Source organism: Lactuca serriola, chromosome 8 (assembly GCF_051521515.1).
Source record: "Lactuca serriola cultivar US96UC23 chromosome 8, Lser_US96UC23_V15, whole genome shotgun sequence".
Taxonomy (NCBI): domain Eukaryota; kingdom Viridiplantae; phylum Streptophyta; class Magnoliopsida; order Asterales; family Asteraceae; genus Lactuca; species Lactuca serriola.
Window position 1 is genome coordinate 307,312,307 of NC_136415.1, and position 21,705 is coordinate 307,334,011.

The window sequence follows — 21,705 nt, forward strand, 5'->3', positions numbered from 1 at the left end:
ATAAACGAAAATGTTGAAGTACGTATGAAAAACCCTAGAAAATCCCTTATTTTCTATCAGTTTGAGATGTAGTCTTCTACCAAGACCCGAATGTTTTGTGAGTATGAAGTGTAGTTTTCTACCAAGACCCGAATGTTCTGTTTGTAAAATGATAGTTTTTCCTTTGTATTGACTAGTACTAAAAGGGCTTAGTCTAACTCATCGTTTATGTGAATGTATCACAAAATAAAGTAAACAGGAAAATGTACTACTGTAAGTGTTGTCACTGGGTACTAGGACCATCACAACATCGCATTAAGCGAAATGTATAACCTAATGAACATCCGAAGATTGTCCAATTGTCCTCTATAGCAGCAGTTGGTGGGTCGAAGGGTTAGTCCCAAATCGATCTTCCTAATATAAGTAGTAACCTTAGACCTCCGTAGATGGTCATCGACCACTGGTGCTAATCAGTGGGGTTCGGAATGGTAAGTCCCGCCGAGCTATCCCATTGAACCGAGATATGAAAGACAATTTACACAGTAAGTACTAATAAATCATCCTCGTAGTCCTAAGTACAAGTATCCAGGTAAGTGAATACAGGATAACGCACCCATGTAAAAGTGTTCCTATATGGTATTCATGTATGTGTGTCCATGTAACAGGTAAGTATATGTAAGCATATTCATGTATCAGGTAAACCTCTGTAAGTACTCATGTATCAGGTAATGTACTAGTATAGACTCATGAATGAACTGACTCTTGTGTGATTCCTTGTAATAGAAGTAATGTTTGATATCTTCAAATTATCCCTATGATAATTTACTGTAATATAACTGGTTGATCATGTAGGTTTGTACACTCTTACTACTCAAGGGTGTGGGAAACTAAATGAAAGATGTAAACTATAACATCAATACAGATATAAGAATATAAGTGTATATGCATAGTTTAGTTCAAGAATGAAAAATGGTTTTTGTAAGAAATCTTATGGGTTTTGAACAATAATTAACAATGACTTGATGTCATTTTAATAAACATTTGAAAGGTAAAACATTTGGTAACAATGTGCTTTTAAGATGTAAAACCATTTCATGCATCAGATTTTGTAGCATGTGAAATCTGTTAAATGACAAACACAGTTATAAAATACATATCAATGATTTAATAACATGTTTGTTTCTACTTGTATTCCCCCCCCCCCCCCCCATTAAAGCATTTAAAATCATTTAAAATATTGATTAGGGGTATGAACTCACCTGTAGTTGGTGATTGGGATGAACTGAACGGTATAGGATGGCTAGGTGTCAAGCGAGGACTTGTACACACACTACGATCCTAATGAACATATAATCACACATATATGCATTCAATTAGTCTTAAATCATTAATTGATAAAGTTAAGACATCCTAGACATAATAAACACTTTATATAAGTGTTTTAAGCCCTAAGGATTGCATCTAAGCTATTGTGGGACAAGGTATTTGTGTTTAGGGTTCCAAAGGACCCTATCTGAGAGTTTACTCCCCATAAATCATGACACATGGAGTTTACGGTCGTAAACTCTTGAGTTTACGGCCGTAAACTCCCAAACATGTGTGTTTGGTGTGTTTTGAAGTCCCAATTGCTTTCTAGAATTATTCTAATTTGGTGGTTCCATCCTTGAGGGGGTTTAAGGTCTAGAAACACTCCATTTAGGAGTTTACGGCCCCAAGGCCATTCCCCTTGGAGTTTGCGGCCGTAAACTCTCTTGGGGTGTTGTTTTTGTTGCCTTCAAGCCTATTGCACTTGTGGTATATGTTCTAGACTTTTATTCCTAGCATATGAAGGCATTAGGCACACGTTGGTGCCCTTTTTAGGAGTTTACGGCCCAAGAACCATGTCTTGGCCGTAAACTCACTTTGTTAAGTGATTTTGATGTGGTTTGGTCCCTCCATTAAGTGGGTAAGAATTTCTTGTAAAGGTCTAGGGCTTTAGGTGTCATGAAAACACCCCTTTTGTCCATTTCAATGGAGTTTACGGCCTAAGATACACTTGGGCCGTAAACTCTCATTTGTTTGTGTTCTTTGATGTGTTTAATGCCCTAGATTTAATGGGAACAAGTCTAGGAAATTGTCTAAGGCTTTAGGAGCCTTAAAAGTACCATTTAGTGTTTGAAATTGGAGTTTACGGCCTATGATAATCTTGGGCCTTAAACTCCCAAAATTGGGTGGATGTTTGGTTGCTTTCTTGTCCCTAACATGCATACATATGAGTCTAAGGCTTGAGCATAACACAAGGGTCGGTTTTGGCTTCGTTTCGGGAGTTTACCGCCCAAGAACACCTTGGGGAGTAAACTCCTAGATCTAATGATTTAGCCATCTAAATCATGTTATAAGCATCTAATTAGCATTCTAATCACTACTAGAAAGAGTTACTCACGTTTTGGTATAAAATCCCGAAGATCCGTGTGAGAGAAAATGGCTTTGCTCTAGTTGGAAATGTGAATAGTGAATGAATTTGATTCAGAAATCTATTTATAGTCCTGAGATATTTTGGCAGAAAATATTTTTATTCCTTTAATGATCTCAAATATAATAGAGTGTTGGAATAACAGTGTTGAACAAAACCCTAGTGCACCCACTCTCCTGATATTTCCTGAAGTGTAAACCCTGAATTACTCAAACTTACGCAGAAAGTCTGTAAGTTAACTATGACTTCTATAACTTCTATTGAAGTGATATACTTTGTACATAATGGAAATTTCGGGTTGTCACATTATCCCCCCGTTAGAAGGAATTTCGTCCCGAAATTAGAATTTAAGCAAATAAGAAGTTACAAATAACTAAGCGAAAAGGTGAGGGTATTTCAGTTTCTTCTGATCCTCTCGTTCCCAAGTGAATTCCGGTCCACGCTTTGCGTTCGAGCGCACCTTCACTATCGGGATACGGCTCTGTTTTGTTTGCTTGACCTCTCGGTCGATGATCTCTACTGGTTCATCCACGAAGTTGAGGCTCTTGTTGATCTCGATCTCGTCGAGTGGAATAACAAGAGTCTCGTCGGATAGACACTTTTTCAAGTTTGACACGTGGAAGGTAGGATGTACGTTACTGAGTTCTTTCGGTAGATTGAGCTTGTAAGCCACAGGGCCGATTCTTGCGAGAATCTCGAAAGGCCCTATGTATCTTGGATTGAGCTTCCCACGCTTTCCAAAGCGTATCAAGCCCTTCCAGGGTGAGACCTTCAGTAGGACTCGGTCGCCCACCTGGAACTCCAATGGTTTCCTACGCTTGTCGGCGTAGATTTTCTGTCGGTCTCTAGAGGTTTTTAATCATTCACGAATTTGAACGATGTTCATTGTCGTTTCCCGAATGATCTCCGGACCCGTGAGAGTGCTTTCGGGAACTCGTCCCTTAGCTAACTGGGTATCACCCACTTCAGCCCAGCACAGAGGGGATCTGCACTTTCGGCCATAGAGGGCCTCGAATGGAGCTGCCTTTATGCTCGTATGATAACTGTTGTTGTAGGAAAATTCTACAAGGGGTAAATGGATATCCCAAGCTTTTCCAAAGTCAATCACACAGGCACGCAACATATCTTCTAGGGTTTGGATAGTTCTCTCACTTTGCCCGTCGGTCTGTGGATGGTAGGCTGTACTCATATCTAGCCTAGTTCCTAGGGAACTTTGTAATGACTGCCAGAACCTCGAAGTGAATCTACTATCTCGGTCTGAGATGATAGATAAAGGAACCCCGTGCAGCCTTACAATCTCCCTAATGTAAGTTCTGGTAAGTTTCTCCATCTTGTCTATTTCTTTGATCGGTAGGAAGTGTGCAGACTTGGTCAGTCTATCGACGATTACCCATATGGAATCAAGTCCACCCGTCGTCTTGGGCAACTTGGTTATGAAGTCCATAGTGATCTGCTCCCACTTCCATTCTGGTATCTCCGGTTGTTGTAGAAGACCGGAGGGTTTCTGGTATTCGACCTTGACCTTTGTGCAAGTAAGGCATTTACTCACGAAGGTAGCAATGTCTGCTTTCATGTTAGGCCACCAGTATAGCTTTTTAAGATCCAGATACATCTTATCTGAACCCGGGTGGACGGAATATCGAGTGTTGTGAGCTTCGGTCATGACCATGTCTCTGAAGCCACCGTGTTTCGGTGTCCAGATCCGATCCATGAGGTATAAGGCTCCGCCACCCTTGACTTCCAAGTTCTTATCCATCCCTCTAAAGGATTCACCCGCCACGTTTTTAGGTTTCAAAGCGTCGAGCTGAGCCTCCTTTATTTGCGTGGACAAGTGTGAATGGATAGTTAGAGTAAAAGATTTGACTCTACGACCAGTATATTCTTTCCGACTTAGGGCGTCGGCTACTACATTGGCTTTACCCGGATGATAACGAATTTCGCATTCGTAATCACTAAGTAGCTCGACCCACCGTCGTTGTCTCATGTTGAGCTCTTTCTGGTCGAAAATGTGCTGTAGACTCTTATGGTCTGTAAAGATCGTGCTTTTTGTACCGTATAGGTAATGTCGCCAGATCTTCATAGCAAACACAACTGCTCCTAGTTCGAGATCGTGGGTTGTGTAGTTAACCTCATGTGTCTTCAGCTGTCTTGAGGCATAGGCGATGAGTTTACCTCGCTGCATCAGAACACATCCGAGTCCTTGATTGGATGCATCGCAATAGACAATGAAGTCTTCTATTCCTTCGGGAAGGGATGGTATCGGGGCGGTGCACAGGGCTCGTTTGAGCGTTTGGAACGCTCTTTCCTGTTTCTCTTCATAGTCGAAGGCCACGCCTTTCTGGGTTAGGGTTGTAAGAGGTTTTGCTATGCGGGAGAAGTTCTGAATGAACCTGCGATAGTAGCCAGCTAGACCTAGAAATTGACAAATTTCAGTAAGTGTCTTTGGTGCTGACCAGTTCTCGATGGCCTTAATTTTGGAAGGCTCCACGTGTATACCTTCTTCGCTAACTACATGGCCCAAGAATTCGACTCGCCGAATCCAAAATTCGCACTTGGAGAACTTCGCGTAGAGCTTCTCCGTTCGCAATGTTTCTAAGATTTTACGGAGATGTTGACTATGTTCTTCCTTACTTCAAGAGTAGATGAGTATGTCATCGATGAAGACGATGACGAACTGATCCAAGTAAGGACGATACACCCTATTCATCAGATCCATGAATACTGCGGGCGCGTTAGTTAATCCGAATGGTATCACTACAAACTCGTAGTGTCCATAACGAGTTCGGAAGGCTGTCTTAGGAACATCCTCCTCTAACACTCGTAGTTGGTGATATCCGGATCGCAGATCTATCTTCGAGAAGTAGTTGGCTCCTTGAAGTTGATCAAACAAATCGTCAATGCGGGGCAAGGGATAATGATTTTTTTAATGGTAAGTTTGTTGAGTTCTCTATAGTCGATGCACATGCGAAACGATCCATCTTTCTTCTTGAAGAACAAGACCGGTGCTCCCCATGGTGAGAAGCCTGGTCGAATGAATCCCTTCTTGAGAAGTTCGTTAAGTTGACTGGAAAGTTCCTGCATTTCAGCCGGTGCCAGACGATAAGGAGATTTGGCTACGGGGGTAGCCCCTGGCACTAAGTCGATTCTGAACTCGACTTGGGGTTGTGGTGGTAAACCGGGAAGTTCTTCTGGGAATATGTCGGGAAAGTCGCGTACTTCTGGGATTTTTTGGATGTCTTTCAGTTCTTGACTGGTATCGACGACGTGTACGAGGAATGCATGGTACTCCTTCCGCAAGCACTTATGGGCTTGAATGCACGAAATGATGCGAAGGCGCGTACTAGGTTTATCGCCGTAGATAACTAAGGTTTCGTTGTTAGGAAGGTTAAGACGAACTGCTTTTTCGAAGCACATAATGTCGGCACGAAGAAGACTCAACCAATCCATACCGATGATAACGTCGAAACATTTAATTGGGACTGGCATGAGATCTATCTTGAAAGTATGGCCATCTAAAGTTAAGGTACAACCTACGTATATGCAGTTTGTACTCTCTGTTTTCCCGTTAGTCATTTCTACCGTGAATGAACTATCTAATGCATATGGTTTTTGTTTAAGCAGGTGTGCAAATTTGTGACTTACAAAACTTTTCTCGGCTCCACTATCGAAAAGTATGCAAGAATATGAGTTATCGAGGAGGAACGTACCAGTAACTATCGTAGGATCAGCTACTGCTTCCTCGTGGACTAGGGCCATAACTCTTCCTACTCCTCCAGCCATCCCCGCTTTAGGGCAGTTCCTCTTGTAGTGGCCCACTTCGCCACAACCGTAGCAAGCTTGGCCCATACCGGCGTTAGGAACCTGGGTAGCTTGAGCTGTTGGAGTCTTGCAGAAATGGACGGTGTGTCCCTTCCTGTTGCAGTTAGAGCACCGTATCTCCCTGCAAGGTCCGTGGTGGTGGAAGTTGCACTTGGTGCACTTCGGGAGAGTCCCAGCATATGTTTTTGCTGGTAAGAGGTTCGCAGGGGCAACAGGAGTCACTGTGGCAGCATTGATCGCCACAAGTTGTTGCTTATTGGAGGATCCTTGCGGAGCCCCTCTTTTCCTCTTATTCCACCCCTTCTTGTGGTAGTCGGAGTTGGACTTTTGTGGTACAGGTGTAGGGATTGTTGTGTTCTGAGGTTTTCGGTGATCGATGAGAGATTGTGCCAGTTCCTTGGCGCTATCAAAGGTAATAGGCCTGGAAGCGATCACACTTGACTGGATCTGGGGCAACAGTCCCCAAATATATCTCTCGATCTTTTTGCTTTGGAGAGAAACCATATCAGGGCATAAGTTTGCCAAATCACAGAACCTATTAGTGTAGGTAGTGATGTCGGATCCAACCATTTGTAGACCCCAGAATTCTTGCTCGAGTTTTTGTATTTCACCTCGAGGACAGTATTCTTTCATCAGCATGTCTTTCAACTTTTCCCAGCCGATGGAATACGCCACCACCAAAGTTACATAGTTATCATGGCTGTTCCACCATGTTAGCGCTCGGTTGGAGAAGGTACAAGCTGCGAACTTGACCTTGCTGCCCTCCTGGCAAGCACAGATTTCAAAGACAGATTCCATATTTTCAATCCATTGTCTCAACACCATTACACCCCCAGTTCCGTTGAAGCTGCGTAGTTTGGCGTTAGTGAAGTCCTTGTAGGTGCATTCTTGAGGGTGTCCGTGGCTTTCGCCGTGGTTCGAGGGTGGTGCACCTGTTCCTGATCCACTAGAGGCAGGAGCGTTGATTGCTGACACAGCAGCTGCAACTGCTGTTGTGAAAGCTGCCTGGAACATATTGGCATCGAAAGGATTTGATGGTTGAAGGGGTACAGGTGGTGGTGGAGGTGGTGGTATTGGTGCTTCGTTGTTTGAGTTCCTCCTTGGATTCCTGCGTGGCGGCATCTTTAACTATACGTTTAAAAGATAACGAAATGGATAAGAATAAATGATTTATGAATGTGTCTCATGGACTAAATCCCCATAGCCCAACAACAGAAAGAATAGTGTCACTAAATGAAGAAGATAGCATTTGGATAATAATTTCCATTAGATTAGATATCCGTCAATAATACTGGAATTACAGATGTAACAAGTTCGGAAAAAATGGCCTAGAAGTAGGCCTTACATCAACCAAGATGGAAAATTTTGACAGAATTAAGACTAGATCAAGACCTTACAGGTCTAAGATTTATACAGATAGGAAATTAGACCAAAGTTTTACATAAACTAGGTTATATCCAAAAGATGAGTCGACGAGATTCTATCGGCGACGAGAGCTGCGAGCATGAGTCCTCGATCCCGACAGTAGACGTTCAATGTCCCTTATACGCCTGTCCAAACTTGCTTGCTAAGCTCGAAGTTCTCTAACTTCAGCTTGAGTTTCAGCAAGTTCCCTCTGCAGGTTTGCATTGTGGACCAGAGTCCTTTCATGAGCAGACTCTAGTTGGCGAATGTGGACAGTGTTAACACCAGAGTTGGCGTCAACTTCCAAAACTTGATTGATAGTCGTCTGAGCTATTATCGAGTTCCGCGAAATCCTACGCACCATGATTGGTAGGACTCTATCAGCAGAACCTCCTTCAGAGAGGTTGTAGAAACTTCGGTCTCCATTGTAGGGAATGGGCTGACCTTGTTCATGACTCCATGTAATCAAGTTAGTGGCCCACAGAGGCGTGGGTCCTTGAAACACAGGGCGGGGGTTCAGGTTTGGGTTTTGAGTAGCTGGGGGTAGGTTGTTGACTTCTGGCTCCGAGTCAGAACTATCGGAAAAACCCTCAGCATGGTGATCATCCAAAGGAATTGGGTGATCATCTTCTGTTTCAGCCTCTAGCCAACCAGGATTGCCTTGGTTTGGGAAGTACGGATCACCATGGTGAAATCCAGCCATCTTAATCTACGCGAGAAAAGGAATTATAAGAAATAGCTAAATAGACAAACTGACTATGATAATTATAGTAAGACCAAATACCCCTATGGTATTTCTTTATGGTTGTGTTGGTAAGTTTTTAGACTTGTTGCCATATCACAACCATTCTTGGGCATAATCTAATCACTCCTCGGACCATCATAGTTGATCAGGCTATGCCGTTCCCAGGACTGACCATATATCCCCAGGCTTACTTGTGATATTCAACAATCGTAATACTTTTGTTCTTGTCGTTGTGACACTGATTTTTGTATGAATGCAGGCACGTATACTTACTTAAATATTTTATTATTTAAAAGTATAACTCTAAGACAGAGTGTTTTAATCCCATGTATTTATAGTTAGTATATCTTTTATGGGTTGATATACTTAATTCACTATAAACAATGCTCTGATACCAATCTGTCACACCCCAAAACCACGAACGACGGAAACGTTCAGGGTTGGAGGACGTCATGTACAGTATAACAACAGTGTAATATAATAAACAAGCAACAACATCATCCATTGCATTATAAGTAAAGTTTAATACATGTGTGTTCGTTCATTGTAATAAGACACCAAAAATATACAATCAAAATAAAAGACGAGACTTGTCTGCTTCGTCATTTCAAAATCTGGCCTCCGTACCTGTCTACTGATGACCTGAGAATACAAGTTATTTTGAAAGCGAGTATCAGCTTTAAAGCTGGTGAATTCATAAGTATATAGGTGTCATTTCCTTGTTTGTGAAAATCTGTTATGAAGGCCATGTAAAACGTTAAATGAAAATGTTGAAGTACGTATGAAAAACCCTAGAAAATCCCTTATTTTCTATCAGTTTGAGATGTAGTCTTCTACCAAGACCCGAATGTTTTGTGAGTATGAAGTGTAGTCTTCTACCAAGACCCGAATGTTTTGTTTGTAAAATGATAGTGTTCCTTTGTATTGACTAGTACTAAAAGTGCTTAGTCTAACTCATTGTTTATGTGAATGTATCACAAAATAAAGTAAACAGGAAAATGTACTACTGTAAGTGTTGTCACTGGGTACTAGGACCAACACAACATCGCATTAAGCGAAATGTATAACCTAATGAACATCCGAAGATTGTCCAATTGTCCTCTGTAGCAGCAGCAGGTGGGTGGAAGGGTTAGTCCCAAATCGATCTACCTAATATAAGTAGTAACCTTAGACCTCCGTAGATGGTTATCGACCACTGGTGCTAATCAGTGGGGTTCAGAATGGTAAGTCCCGCCGAGCTATCCCATTGAACCGAGATAGGAAAGACAATTTACACAGTAAGTACTAATGTACCTATGTAAAAGTGTTCCTGTATGGTATTCATGTATGCGTGTCCATGTAACAGGTAAGTATATGTAAACATATTCATTTATCAGGTAAACCTCTGTAAGTACTCATGTATCAGGTAATGTACTAGTATAGACTCATGAATGAACTGACTATTGTGTGATTCCTTGTAATAGAAGTAATGTTTGATATCCTTAAATTATGCCTATGATAATTTACTGTAATATAACTGGTTGATCATGTAGGTTTGTACACTCTTACTACTCAAGGGTGTGGTAAACTAAATGAAAGATGTAAACTATAACATCAATACATATATAAGAATATAAGTGTATATGCATAGTTTAGTTCAAGCATTTCAAAGGTAAAACATTTGGTAACAATGTGCTTTTAAGATGTAAAACCATTTCATGCATCACATTTTGTAGCATGTGAAATCTGTTAAATGACAAACACAGTTATAAAATACATATCAATGATTTAATAACATGTTTGTTTCTACTTGTATTCCCCCCCCCCCCCCATTAAAGCATTTAAAATCATTTAAAATATTGATTAGGGGTATGAACTCACCTGTAGTTGGTGATTGGGATGAACTGAACGGTATAGGATGGCTAGGTGTCAAGCGAGGACTTGTACACACACTACGATCCTAATGAACATATAATCACACATATATGCATTCAATTAGTCTTAAATCATTAATTGATAAAGTTAAGACATCCTAGACATAATAAACACTTTATATAAGTGTTTTAAGCCCTAAGGATTGCATCTAAGCTATTGTGGGACAAGGTATTTGTGTTTAGGGTTCCAAAGGACCCTATATGAGAGTTCACTCCCCATAAACCATCACACATGGAGTTTACGGCTTTAAACTCTTGAGTTTACGGCCGTAAACTCCCAAACATGTGTGTTTGGTGTGTTTTGAAGTCCCAATTGCTTTGTAGAATTATTCTAACTTGGTGGTTCCATCCTTGAGGGGGTTTAAGGTCTACAAACACTCCATTTAGGAGTTTACGGCCCCAAGGCCATTCCCCTAGGAGTTTATAGCCGTAAACTCTCTTGGGGTGTTGTTTTTGTTGCCTTCAAGCCTATTGCACTTGTGGTATATGTTCTAGACTTTTATTCCTAGCATATGAAGGCATTAGGCACACCTTGGTGCCCTTTTTAGGAGTTTACGGCCCAAGAACCATGTCTTGGTCGTAAACTCACTTTGTTAAGTGATTTTGATGTGGTTTGGTCCCTCCATTAAGTGGGTAACAATTTCTTGTAAAGGTCTAGATCTTTAGGTGTCATGAAAAAACCCCTTTTGTCCATTTCAATGGAGTTTACGGCCTAAGATACACTTGGGCCGTAAACTCTCATTTGTTTGTGTTCTTTGATGTGTTTAATGCCCTAGATTTAATGGGAACAAGTCTAGGAAATTGTCTAAGGCTTTAGGAGCCTTAAAAGTACCATTTAGTGTTTGAAATTGCAGTTTACAGCCTATGATAATCTTGGGCCATAAACTCCCAAACTTGGGTGGATTTTTGGTTGTTTTCTTGTCCCTAACATACATACATATGAGTCTAAGGCTTTAGCATAACACAAGGGTCGGTTTTGGCTTCATTTCGGGAGTTTACCGCCTAAGAACACCTTGGGGAGTAAACTCCTAGATCTAATGATTTAGCCATATAAATCATGTTATAAGCATCTAATAAGCATTCTAATCACTACTAGAAAGAGTTACTCACGTTTTGGTATAAAAACCCGAAGATCCGTGAGAGAGAAAATGGCTTTTCTCTAGTTGGAAATGTGAATAGTGAATGAATTTGATTCATAAATCTATTTATAGTCCTGAGATATTTTGACAGAAAATATTTTTATTCCTGTAATGATCTCAAATATAATAGAGTGTTGGAATAACAGTGTTGCACAAAACCCTAGTGCACCCACTCTCCTGATATTTCCTGAAGTGTAAACCCTGAATTACTCAGACTTACGCAGAAAGTCTGTAAGTTAACTGTGACTACTATAACTTCTATTGAAGTGATATAGTTTGTACAGAATGGAAATTTCGGGTTGTCACAATTAGCAAGAAGGAAACTAAAAGGAGAGAGAAGGAGGGAGTATGTAATTCTCAGCCTAGGGTTTCTTCAAAAGAAGGAGTACCCACGATGTGAGCCAGGAGGCTCCTTATATAGCTGAGGGATCTAGGGTTTAGGGAAAAACCCTAATGCTCCTTGCTTAGGGCCTAAGCAAACCCAATGGCCTTATCCAAGCCCCCATGGACAAAATCATTAGGGTTTCCCCTATATATTTCGTCCACCCTCTTCCAAGGGGGTTCTGGAGCCTTCCACTCAACTATTAGATAATTGCAAACTAGTCCCTACACTTTATAATTAACACAGTTAACCCCAAAATTAATTCTAATTAATTTCTGGCTAACTATTAATTATACATTATGATTTCTAATCAACATATTAATCTTTTAACACATTAATAAATCATTTATATTAATTTATTAATCTTATAATAAATTAATATATCTCCTTTCATAATTTCCTTGTCCGGTTGCTATGTTTGAGGGCAACCCAAAAGGACTGTGCTACTATCAATTCAAGTACATACCAATTATAGTTATGAGCTTAGACACCTAATCCAACAGTCTCCTACTTGGATAAGTCTGTAACTATAATTGCTAGTATGACTTCTAAATTTTACCAGCAATATGTAGCTTCCAAAAGCTGCTGCCGAACTCCGACCCAGTCAGTTATGTGTCCTAAGATAAGTGATCACATGACCCTTCGTTCTACTAGATATATCTAGACACAAGACATGGAATACAATCAATCTCTTTGTCCGTAATCTATGTTTCCTGATTTCTGATTTGTGATGATATAGGACTTTTGATCGAACACATCAATTTAGTCCTGGCTGGGCCCAACACAAAAGTCAACACCAAATCATCAAGGGGCCCACATATATCGCTTTTCCCGTTAGGGAAAAAGGAATGAATAAACATTGACTCATATGCTTGTATCTTTTACTCATCAAACCATACATGAAAATACGTTTTATAACACCAAGTTACTGATGCGTTTTCGTATCACCAATGTCTAGCCGACTTGCAAATTACAACTCATATATCTCTTTTTCAAGATCGTAGATATTATCTTCTCAGCATTACTCGTGATGAATTCGATGAAGTAATACCTTGAGCGTGGGTTTATCCAATACTCAAGTCTCACTCTCTGAGTACTCATGAACATTGCAGCAATTCTATGGCTATGTCTATCCTTAGACAATCTGCAATCCAATTCATGACAGTCTTAATTCACTACTTACTTCCAAAAGTGCGAGCGACTGTGGAGTTTAAACAATCATATTATTCGGGAAGTAAAACATGCAAAATATGAAACACAATAATAATCGAATCCAGTATGGCCCCAAACTTTTGAGTGTAACTAAAACTCCTTTTATTTAGTCACCATATTAATTACACATTATTCATTGTATAATGTTTCGAGTAATCAACCTATCACTTGAATTATAACAATAATTGTCCCATGCTCCAAGCATGCACACTTTGTTTCCCATGGTCCTTACTTTGTGAAATAGATCAATTGAAATTTTTTTCCAATGATTCTCATTTCACAATTTCCAATCCTTTTTATTAGTGTTAGAACATAAGGTTCTTGCTACTACTAGAATATGCTAGATTCTAACATTTTATGCAACGATCCTTTCGCAAAGTCATAGCACAAAAGTAACCAAGACTTGGCCAATGAAATTATTAGTGTTAGAACATAAGGTTCTTGCTACTACTAGAATATGCTAGATTCTAACATTTTATGCAACGATCCTTTCGCAAAGTCATAGCACAAAAGTAACCAAGACTTGGCCAATGAAATTACAAAGTACTCTATCGGAAATTGTTACAAGATAATTCCATAGACGTGAAGTCTCACATTCAAAGTACATTTCTTTGAACATCCTTCTTGCATAAAAGTTTCTAATCTAGACACAGACTCCCAACATCCAACTCCTAATATTGAAACATTTCCCTATTTGCCATATGACAACTTATTCTTAATAGAATCTTATCTATTCATAATAATGTCGATATGGTCCATCCAATACCATACGTCCAACTACTCACAAGCGACCAATCCTCAGCGAAGTTTGGATTGTCCTTTGATAGTTGTTTAATTATTTTAGTCAAAACCAATTCTAGTCCTTTTTTCCCTCTTAATGCGCTAGACATTTGGAAAATTTTAGAATGATCAAATATTATAGCATTTGCAATCGATCCTATACCTGAAGCGTATGGGACACGATGCATAATATTCTTACATAAAGATATGATGAATCTTCTGCCATGATATTTTATGTGTCACGTTCTCACAATTCGAACTATGAAGAGGGATGCCGTAATCATAATCGAAATTTATGAACACACTATGCATCCTTTGACTAAATTTATTAAAATTTCTCAATCTAAGCTTTAGATTTTGAAACGAAGTATAATATTCTCTCCCTTAATTATAGAAAAAATAACTTATTAACTCATGCAACTTTGCAAATTGAAACTTTTTGTTTTTCTATAATTAATATTGCCAACTTGCAATACTTAAAATAATAATAATCATGCTCCCACTAACATGATGATTATATCTATCCTAGCATAACATTTATGCTCCCACTAGCTTTGACACGTATTCAGAAATTAGCTTGACTTCTAGAAACCAATTACTTATTGACTTTCTTTTCCAAAGTTTAGATTTCTGAAACCGAGACACTTTGATAAGCCTTTATTCAAGCTTCTCGAACTCATACACTTTTCCTTAGATAACCCATATGTGTGTTTAAACATTTCTAGAATAAGTCTAAAATGTTCAAACCCATTTTCCATTTCCCACAATTCGAAATATGAAGAGGGATGCCATAATCATAATCGAATTTGAGAAATACAAATTACATAATGCTATCTTCAAAATCTTTCTTAGCGAAAGCGTTTCCTCAAATCATTTTCATGAAGGAGAGAAACCTTATAACACTTAGATTTTGTCGTGTATGTGTTCATATCCATGTGAATTTGTCATAACCATAATAATAAGACAACAATTGTGACAAATCCAAACTCTTATGGATCGAACATGTCCATTCTTAATTTCTTGCCATCAAGGGTCCCACCTTTGCTTCCAAGTTATTTAGCAACTCACCCCTATGTTTCAATGTACTTTCCATTGATCAAGGTGTCTTGACCCTATGCAACCCATTGAGATATCATAGAACTCACATGCATAGTTGACTAACCTGGAATGGCACAAAAACAACAATATGTGAACACAATAGGTTAGAAACCTCAAGTCGTGTGCTAGTGATTAACTATCAGTTTATTCTTGATTTGTTCTTGAAACTTTTCAAGACAATTGAGACTCTCACTGACCTCTTGACATATATGATTCTCTCGTCAGGAACCATTCCTAGACAAAACAAATATTCAAGAGTTAGTGTAGTTCTTATCAAGACAAAACACTTCACATGAATGGTCCTAGTTGGTCTTTGTCTTATCCAAGACAGCACAACTTACCAATTTCAAATGTGCAAGAATACGAAAGCCTTTTCCAAACTCCACATTTGATGAGTGTTATAAATCTACTTAAGACTTGTCACTTAATTCACAATCTTGGAATGTATCTCTAAGACTTGATATTGGAACGAAGTATGATTGACTTCTTGATTTTAACCATTTCTACAATTCTCGAATCCTCTTATTGGTCATACAAATGCACTAAGACTCACTTGGAGGATCGATTGAGATCTGGTTTTTTTAATCATTAAGACTTATCATAAAATACAATAAAAGGTACTCTCCTTTCTTCTTAGAATAGAGAAACTTTTATATTTCTGCCTTCTTGATTCTTCTTATTCGTTCTGTTATTGATTTAAACTCTTTCAATCAACTCAAAATTATATTTAATCTTATAAGCATAACCATATTCACTAAACTTTGGTAAATGACGACGAACATCTTTATCACTCTAGTGGTGGACTTGATCAATGTACAACCTAGTGTACTCGATCTCCTAGTCCTTCTCTTGACACTTTGTCAAAGTCTAATTTCCAAATATGAAGTTTCTCATTCATCACGCAACCAAGTTACATGACTCCAAGTTTCTGTCCAACTGAAACTTGGGCGATGAGAATCTTCCTTTATTTGGAAAATTCTCGACATTTCCACAAATGACATAATTAAGAATGAAATCCATTATTGATACACAAACATCAATTTTTCATAATGATTTCATTGCAAGGATATATAAAATTATTCAAACCAAAAATTTTATTTTATTCATAAAAGTAGCGGAAAACATTTCCTTACAATGCAAAATTGTGACACCCAATTCTTTTTTTTTTTTGCAAAAATTTTAAACTTTTAAAACCCATCTTAAATTAAATTAAAACAACTGAAATAGTCATAACATAATCCATCAACTTAATAACCATATAAAATAAGTGCGGAAGTAATAATAATAATAAGGTCCCAACAAAATAACTAGTAGCGATGTCCCGATGCTCCATGTCAAGCCTTAGCCTCTTTAATCTTAACACCTGAAAAATTATAAGGGAAAAACGTAAGCACGAAGCTTAGTGAATTCAAACACAGACATTGTACTAACATTCATATTTACAAGCCCTAATCCATTTTCCAATTATAATGATAAAGGCAAAGAACGAATCAATGTCTATATTACGAGAAGGACTTGTAGGTTTGAACCGCACCGGGAAGATCCCGTATCATTTGGCCCTAATCACCGCACCTCACGAAGAGTATTACGTCGGTGATCTTACCTACCCACCGCACCGGTAAATCCGTATCCTTTGGTGGTGTCCCCATATCCATAATTAGTTACATACAGTGCACATGTACGAATTAAAACAATACTTATATAGTATAAATTCAAATAATCACACACGAGCTAACTAGCAAACACAATCATCAATACAAAGGTGTGAGAGAACTCACCTTGAGTGAGTATTAAGGATGAATAACAATCAAATAATGCTACCAAGCTTGAGCAAACTTCAAAACCTCACCTAAGAAGGACTAAAGGTTAGAAAGGAGAAGTAATGAAGCTATGAGTTGAGAAAAGAGTAATCACAGCAAGGTCTCTAAAACAGACCTTCTGTTCAAAACGGATTTACTCCAAAATCTAAAACAGAAACATAGCTTTAACTAAATTTTATAGGAAACTATGATTTCTCAGGATTCCAAAACTATAAAGAAATCATTCTAACTCCAAAAGATGAATTAGATATGAATTTTACAAAATGGTGTATCACATCTGTCTCCAACAATACAGTCAAATGATGTTGGCCAATTCTACCCAATTTGTGAGTAGAATTCGTCCAAAAGAAAATTAAGAGAAGTAAAGTACATACAAGTGAAAGTCTCAGAGTTGGAATTGAATGAAAAGCATCTCTCAAACTCCAGATATAAAATTCACATTGTGGACAATCACAGCACTAGCAAAAGCTGGTGACTGCCCACTGACCTGGAGTGTGGATCCATTATAACCAATTTATAATTGGAAATAACACCCCATATTCTCCAGATCTTAAATTCATAATATAAGGAACATATAGAAACTTGGAATCACTCTGGATCCTTTTCCAAGCCTTATAAATGATGAAAACAAAATGACATATCAGAACAGACCCGGATCAGACGTAACAGCAAAGATGCCATTCTTTCACATAGATAAAGCCCTTATCAGTGAGGTTGGCCTTCTTAAGAAAGTTAGCCAACTCAATTTGTGAACTTTTGGAACTGGTTTAGGGTCCGTTTGAGTTCTAGAACTCCACATATGATTTTTACAAAATGACTACAGATCTGATGGAAAACAGAATCGTAGCCACCCGTGATTCCTTTTTGGCTTATCCATCCTTCTCCTTTTGAAACACATTTTAAGATGTGTTCATCATCCCAATTCAGTCCCCCATGATAATGGTGGTACTAAAAAGGGTTAGGGATCATTAGGATTTCATTTAGCCACAAGGATGTAATAATAAACAACATGAAAATAAACATAAGCACATAAAATCATCATTCTCCCTTTTAGGGTTTCCATGATCTTTTGCCACATGTAATCCCCTAGATCCATCATCCACCATATATGGGGTGAAGATAGGATCTTGAGATGATGTATAACATACAATTACAAATAAAATAAGAAGGAGAAGAGGTGAAGATGAAATCATAAAACTAGAACAAGGTTATGAATCAAGTTGTAAGAAAGGATAAGGAGGTTCATACCAATACGAATCAAGGCTGGAAATGAACAAGAATTAAGCTCCAAACAGCCCCTTAGCTGCTCTTGATCCCAAAGAGAGAGAGAGGGACGATTTTTGAGAGAGAGGGAGGGTTTAGAGTGTTTTCCTTGTGTGTGTTCCAAATGATTCAATTTACACATTAAGTACTATTAACTAGATGGACTTTGCAAATAGGCCCATAGCCCATGGACTTCAATAAAAGGAGTTTACAAGATGATCAAAAGAGTCCAATAATATAAGAAATCAGACATTGGTTAAATAAATTAACCCAAGGTTACAAGGATAATTAAATTAAAATAACCAAATGTACCGAGAAAACCCGGTGCGTTACAACTCTCCCCCACTAAGAACGGACTTCGTCCTCGAAGTCAACACCTAGAAACAGATCCGGATAATGAGCCCGCATCTCGCATTCCGGTTCCGAAGTCCATTCCGAACCCTTCCTATGTTGCCACTGCACCTTAACCAGGTTTATAGTCTTGTTGCGGAGAGCTTTCATCTTTCGTTCTAAAATAGCGATTGGTTTCTCAACATAATTGAGACGCTCGTCAATTTGTATGTCCTCCAGTGGTATCACAGCGGTCTCATCAACAACGCATTTTCGTATCTGAGACACGTGGAACGTATTATGAATTAGACTAAGCTCGTCAGGAAGCTCTAAATGGTAAGCCACCTTCCCCACACGAGCTATGACCTTGTAGGGTCCAATGAATCGGGGTCCGAGCTTTCCCCGCTTCCGAAATCGAATCACACCTTTCCAGGGGGAGACTTTAAGCAACACATAATCTCCCACCTGGAACTCAAGATTGGAGCATCTTTTGTCAGCATAACTTTTCTGACGACTGCTCGCTATGACCAAATGATCCCGAATCACTTGGATTTTCTCCGTAGTCTGTAGCACGATATCAGTACTCCCAAGTATCCTCTGCCCAACCTCGCCCCAACAAACGGGCGTCCTGCACTTCCTCCCGTACAAGACTTCATATGGAGGCATTTTAATGCTCGAGTGATAGCTATTGTTATAAGAAAACTTAGCTAGATGTAGATGGTCATCCCAACTACCCCCAAAATCAATCGCACATGCCCTAAGCATGTCCTCCAAGGTCTGAATCGTCCGCTCACTCTACCCGTCTGTCTGCGGATGGAAGGCGGTACTAAAATGTAATTGTATGCCCAATTCCTCTTGAAACTTCCTACAGAACCGAGAGGTAAATCGGGTGTCTCGATCGGAGACGATAGAAACGGGCAACCCATGTAATGAGACAATCTCCCGAACAAAGATCTCGGCTAATTTCTCCGCCGATGAGCTGTCCTTTATAGCCAGAAAGTGAGCACTCTTAGTCAAACGATCAACAATCACCCATATCGTATCGGATCCTTGGGCAGTTCTAGGAAGTTTTGTAATGAAGTCTATGGTTAGATGCTCCCATTTCCATTCAGGAATCTCCAATGGTTGCAACTTCCATGCGGTTTTTGGTGTTCCGCCTTGACCTTCCGACAGGTCATACATTCTTCCACAAATTGAGCCACATCATTCTTCATTCCATGCCACCAGTAAGCCTCATGAAGGTCCTGATACATTTTAGTAGCACCAAGATGGATAGAAAATTTTGACTTATGAGACTCATCCATTAGGGTTTTCCGATTTCCCCCGGTATATGGAACCCAAACCCTACCATAGCGAGTCAGCAAACCCCGCCCGCCTCGTTCCATCTTAGGCAACTCTTTCCCAATCTTCTCACGCCTGATGTTTTCCTCCAGTATTGCCGTCTTTTGGGCGTCCCAGATTAGATCTAACAAAGACGACACCATCATGATCCGGAGACACTTAGCTCGAATCAGTTCGGCAGATTGTTTACGACTGAGAGCATCAGCTACCGCATTAGCTTTACCAGGGTGGTAGTGAATTTCACAATCATAATCTTTTACCACATCCAACCCTCGGATCTGCCTCATATTCAAATCCCGCTGCTCGAACAAATATTTTAGACTCTTATGGTCAGTGTATATGATAAACTTCACTCCATAGAGATAGTGTCTCCAAATCTTAAGAGCGAAAACAACAGCCCCAAGCTCCAAATCATGAGTGGGGTAGTTTCGTTCGTGGGGTTTCAGCTGTCGGGAGGCATAGGCTATCACCCTATCTCGTTACATTAACACGGCACCAAGACCTTGAAGCGATGCTTCACAGTAAACCACCATATCCTCAACCCCATCAGGTAAGGCCAAAATCGGAGCATCACACAATCGTTTCCTTAGCTCATCAAACGCCAGCTGCTGCTCCGGGCCCCAAACGAAATTCATTGATTTCTTGGTCAATCGGGTGAGTGGTAAGGCGTTTTTAGAGAAATTTTCAATGAACCTCCGGTAATAACCGGCTAAACCCAAGAAACTGCGAATTTCAGAAGGTTTTTTTGGAATCTTCCATTGTTTAACCGCATTAACCTTGGCTTGATCGACCTTAATACCGTTTTCTCAATGTCAGAGGGTTAGTACGGAATGCTGTTTTCTCAATGTCTTCTTCACGAACCCGCACCTGATGCTAACCGTAACGTAAATCAATCTTGGAAAACCAAGATGCTCCCTGAAGCTGATCGAAAAGATCGTCAATACGTGGCAACGGGTACCTATTCTTTATCGTGCGCTTGTTTAGCTCCCTATAATCAATACACATTCGCTGGGATCCATCTTTCTTCTTCACAAAGAGAATAGGAGCAACCCAAGGCGAGCAGCTTAGCCGTATAAACCCTTTATCACTTAGTTCTTGAAGTTGATCTTGGAGCTCTTTCATTTCAAGTGGTGCCAAGCGGTAAGGAGATTTCGCTACCGGAGTTGCACCTGGGACCAAATCAATGTGAAACTCCACTTGCCGAATAGGTGGCAAGCCAGGGAGTTCCTCCGGAAGGAAATCGCTGAAGTCGGAAACGATAGGAACGTTGTCTAGTGCTATAGCAAAAGAGCAAGAAGCCATAGCCAGGCGGGGAATGTACCCCTGAATAATAAGTTCTCCACCTCTAGGGTTTCGAACACGAACATGCTTCTTACGACAGTGGATTTCCGCATCAAACACATCAAGCCAATCCATGCCTACGATAACGCAGAGCTCTCGCATCGCAATAGGGATAAGATCGATAGGGAATTCAACTCCAGAAAACTCGAGAGTGCAACCCCGATAGAGATCGGTGACATAAATAGTGCGGTTGTCGGCAACTTCGACAACCATTGGGCGAGCCAATTTTCCGATACTACACCCCAGACGATTAATAAACGTGCGAGACACAAAAGAATGGGTAGCACCGCTATCAAACATAACAACAGCAGGCTCGGAATCTAGCAAATAAGTGCCTGATTTACCACATACGATCATGTAAACAATTCTAACTACCATTTACTAAATAATGGCAGGAGAGAAAAGAAAGAAAAAAAAAGAAATTTACCTGCCACTGTCGCGGTAATCACCGGCTCATCCGCAGTCATCTAGTGAGCACGACCTCGTGTCACCATAGTGGGTCCCTTAGAAGACGATGCAATTGCAGGATTTGTACCCCCGCTTCCTTTACTAGCCTTCAACTTCGGGCATTCGGGCTTCTTGTGTCCCGTCTCGTTGCAGTGATAGCAGACGGGAGCAGCAGAAGTAATCTGAGGAACTGCACTCGCAGGGGGAGCCCTACAATTCTTCCAATGATGCCCTGGCTTT

The 21,705-nt window shown here is 39.9% G+C and overlaps 1 protein-coding gene across 1 annotated transcript in view; it reads right to left on the reverse strand.

Moving 5' to 3' along the window:
• LOC145068230 (uncharacterized) overlaps positions 1–21,485 on the reverse strand; it is a 64,375-nt gene extending 42,890 nt beyond the window's left edge. The window contains exons 1-2 of the mRNA XM_079015193.1: positions 21,446–21,485; positions 20,728–21,353 (exon numbers count right to left, since the gene is read on the reverse strand). Of these exons, the coding sequence (XP_078871319.1) occupies positions 20,728–21,353; positions 21,446–21,485 (666 nt within the window). The remainder of the gene's footprint in view (positions 1–20,727; positions 21,354–21,445) is intronic.
• Between the last annotated feature and the right edge of the window lie 220 nt (positions 21,486–21,705).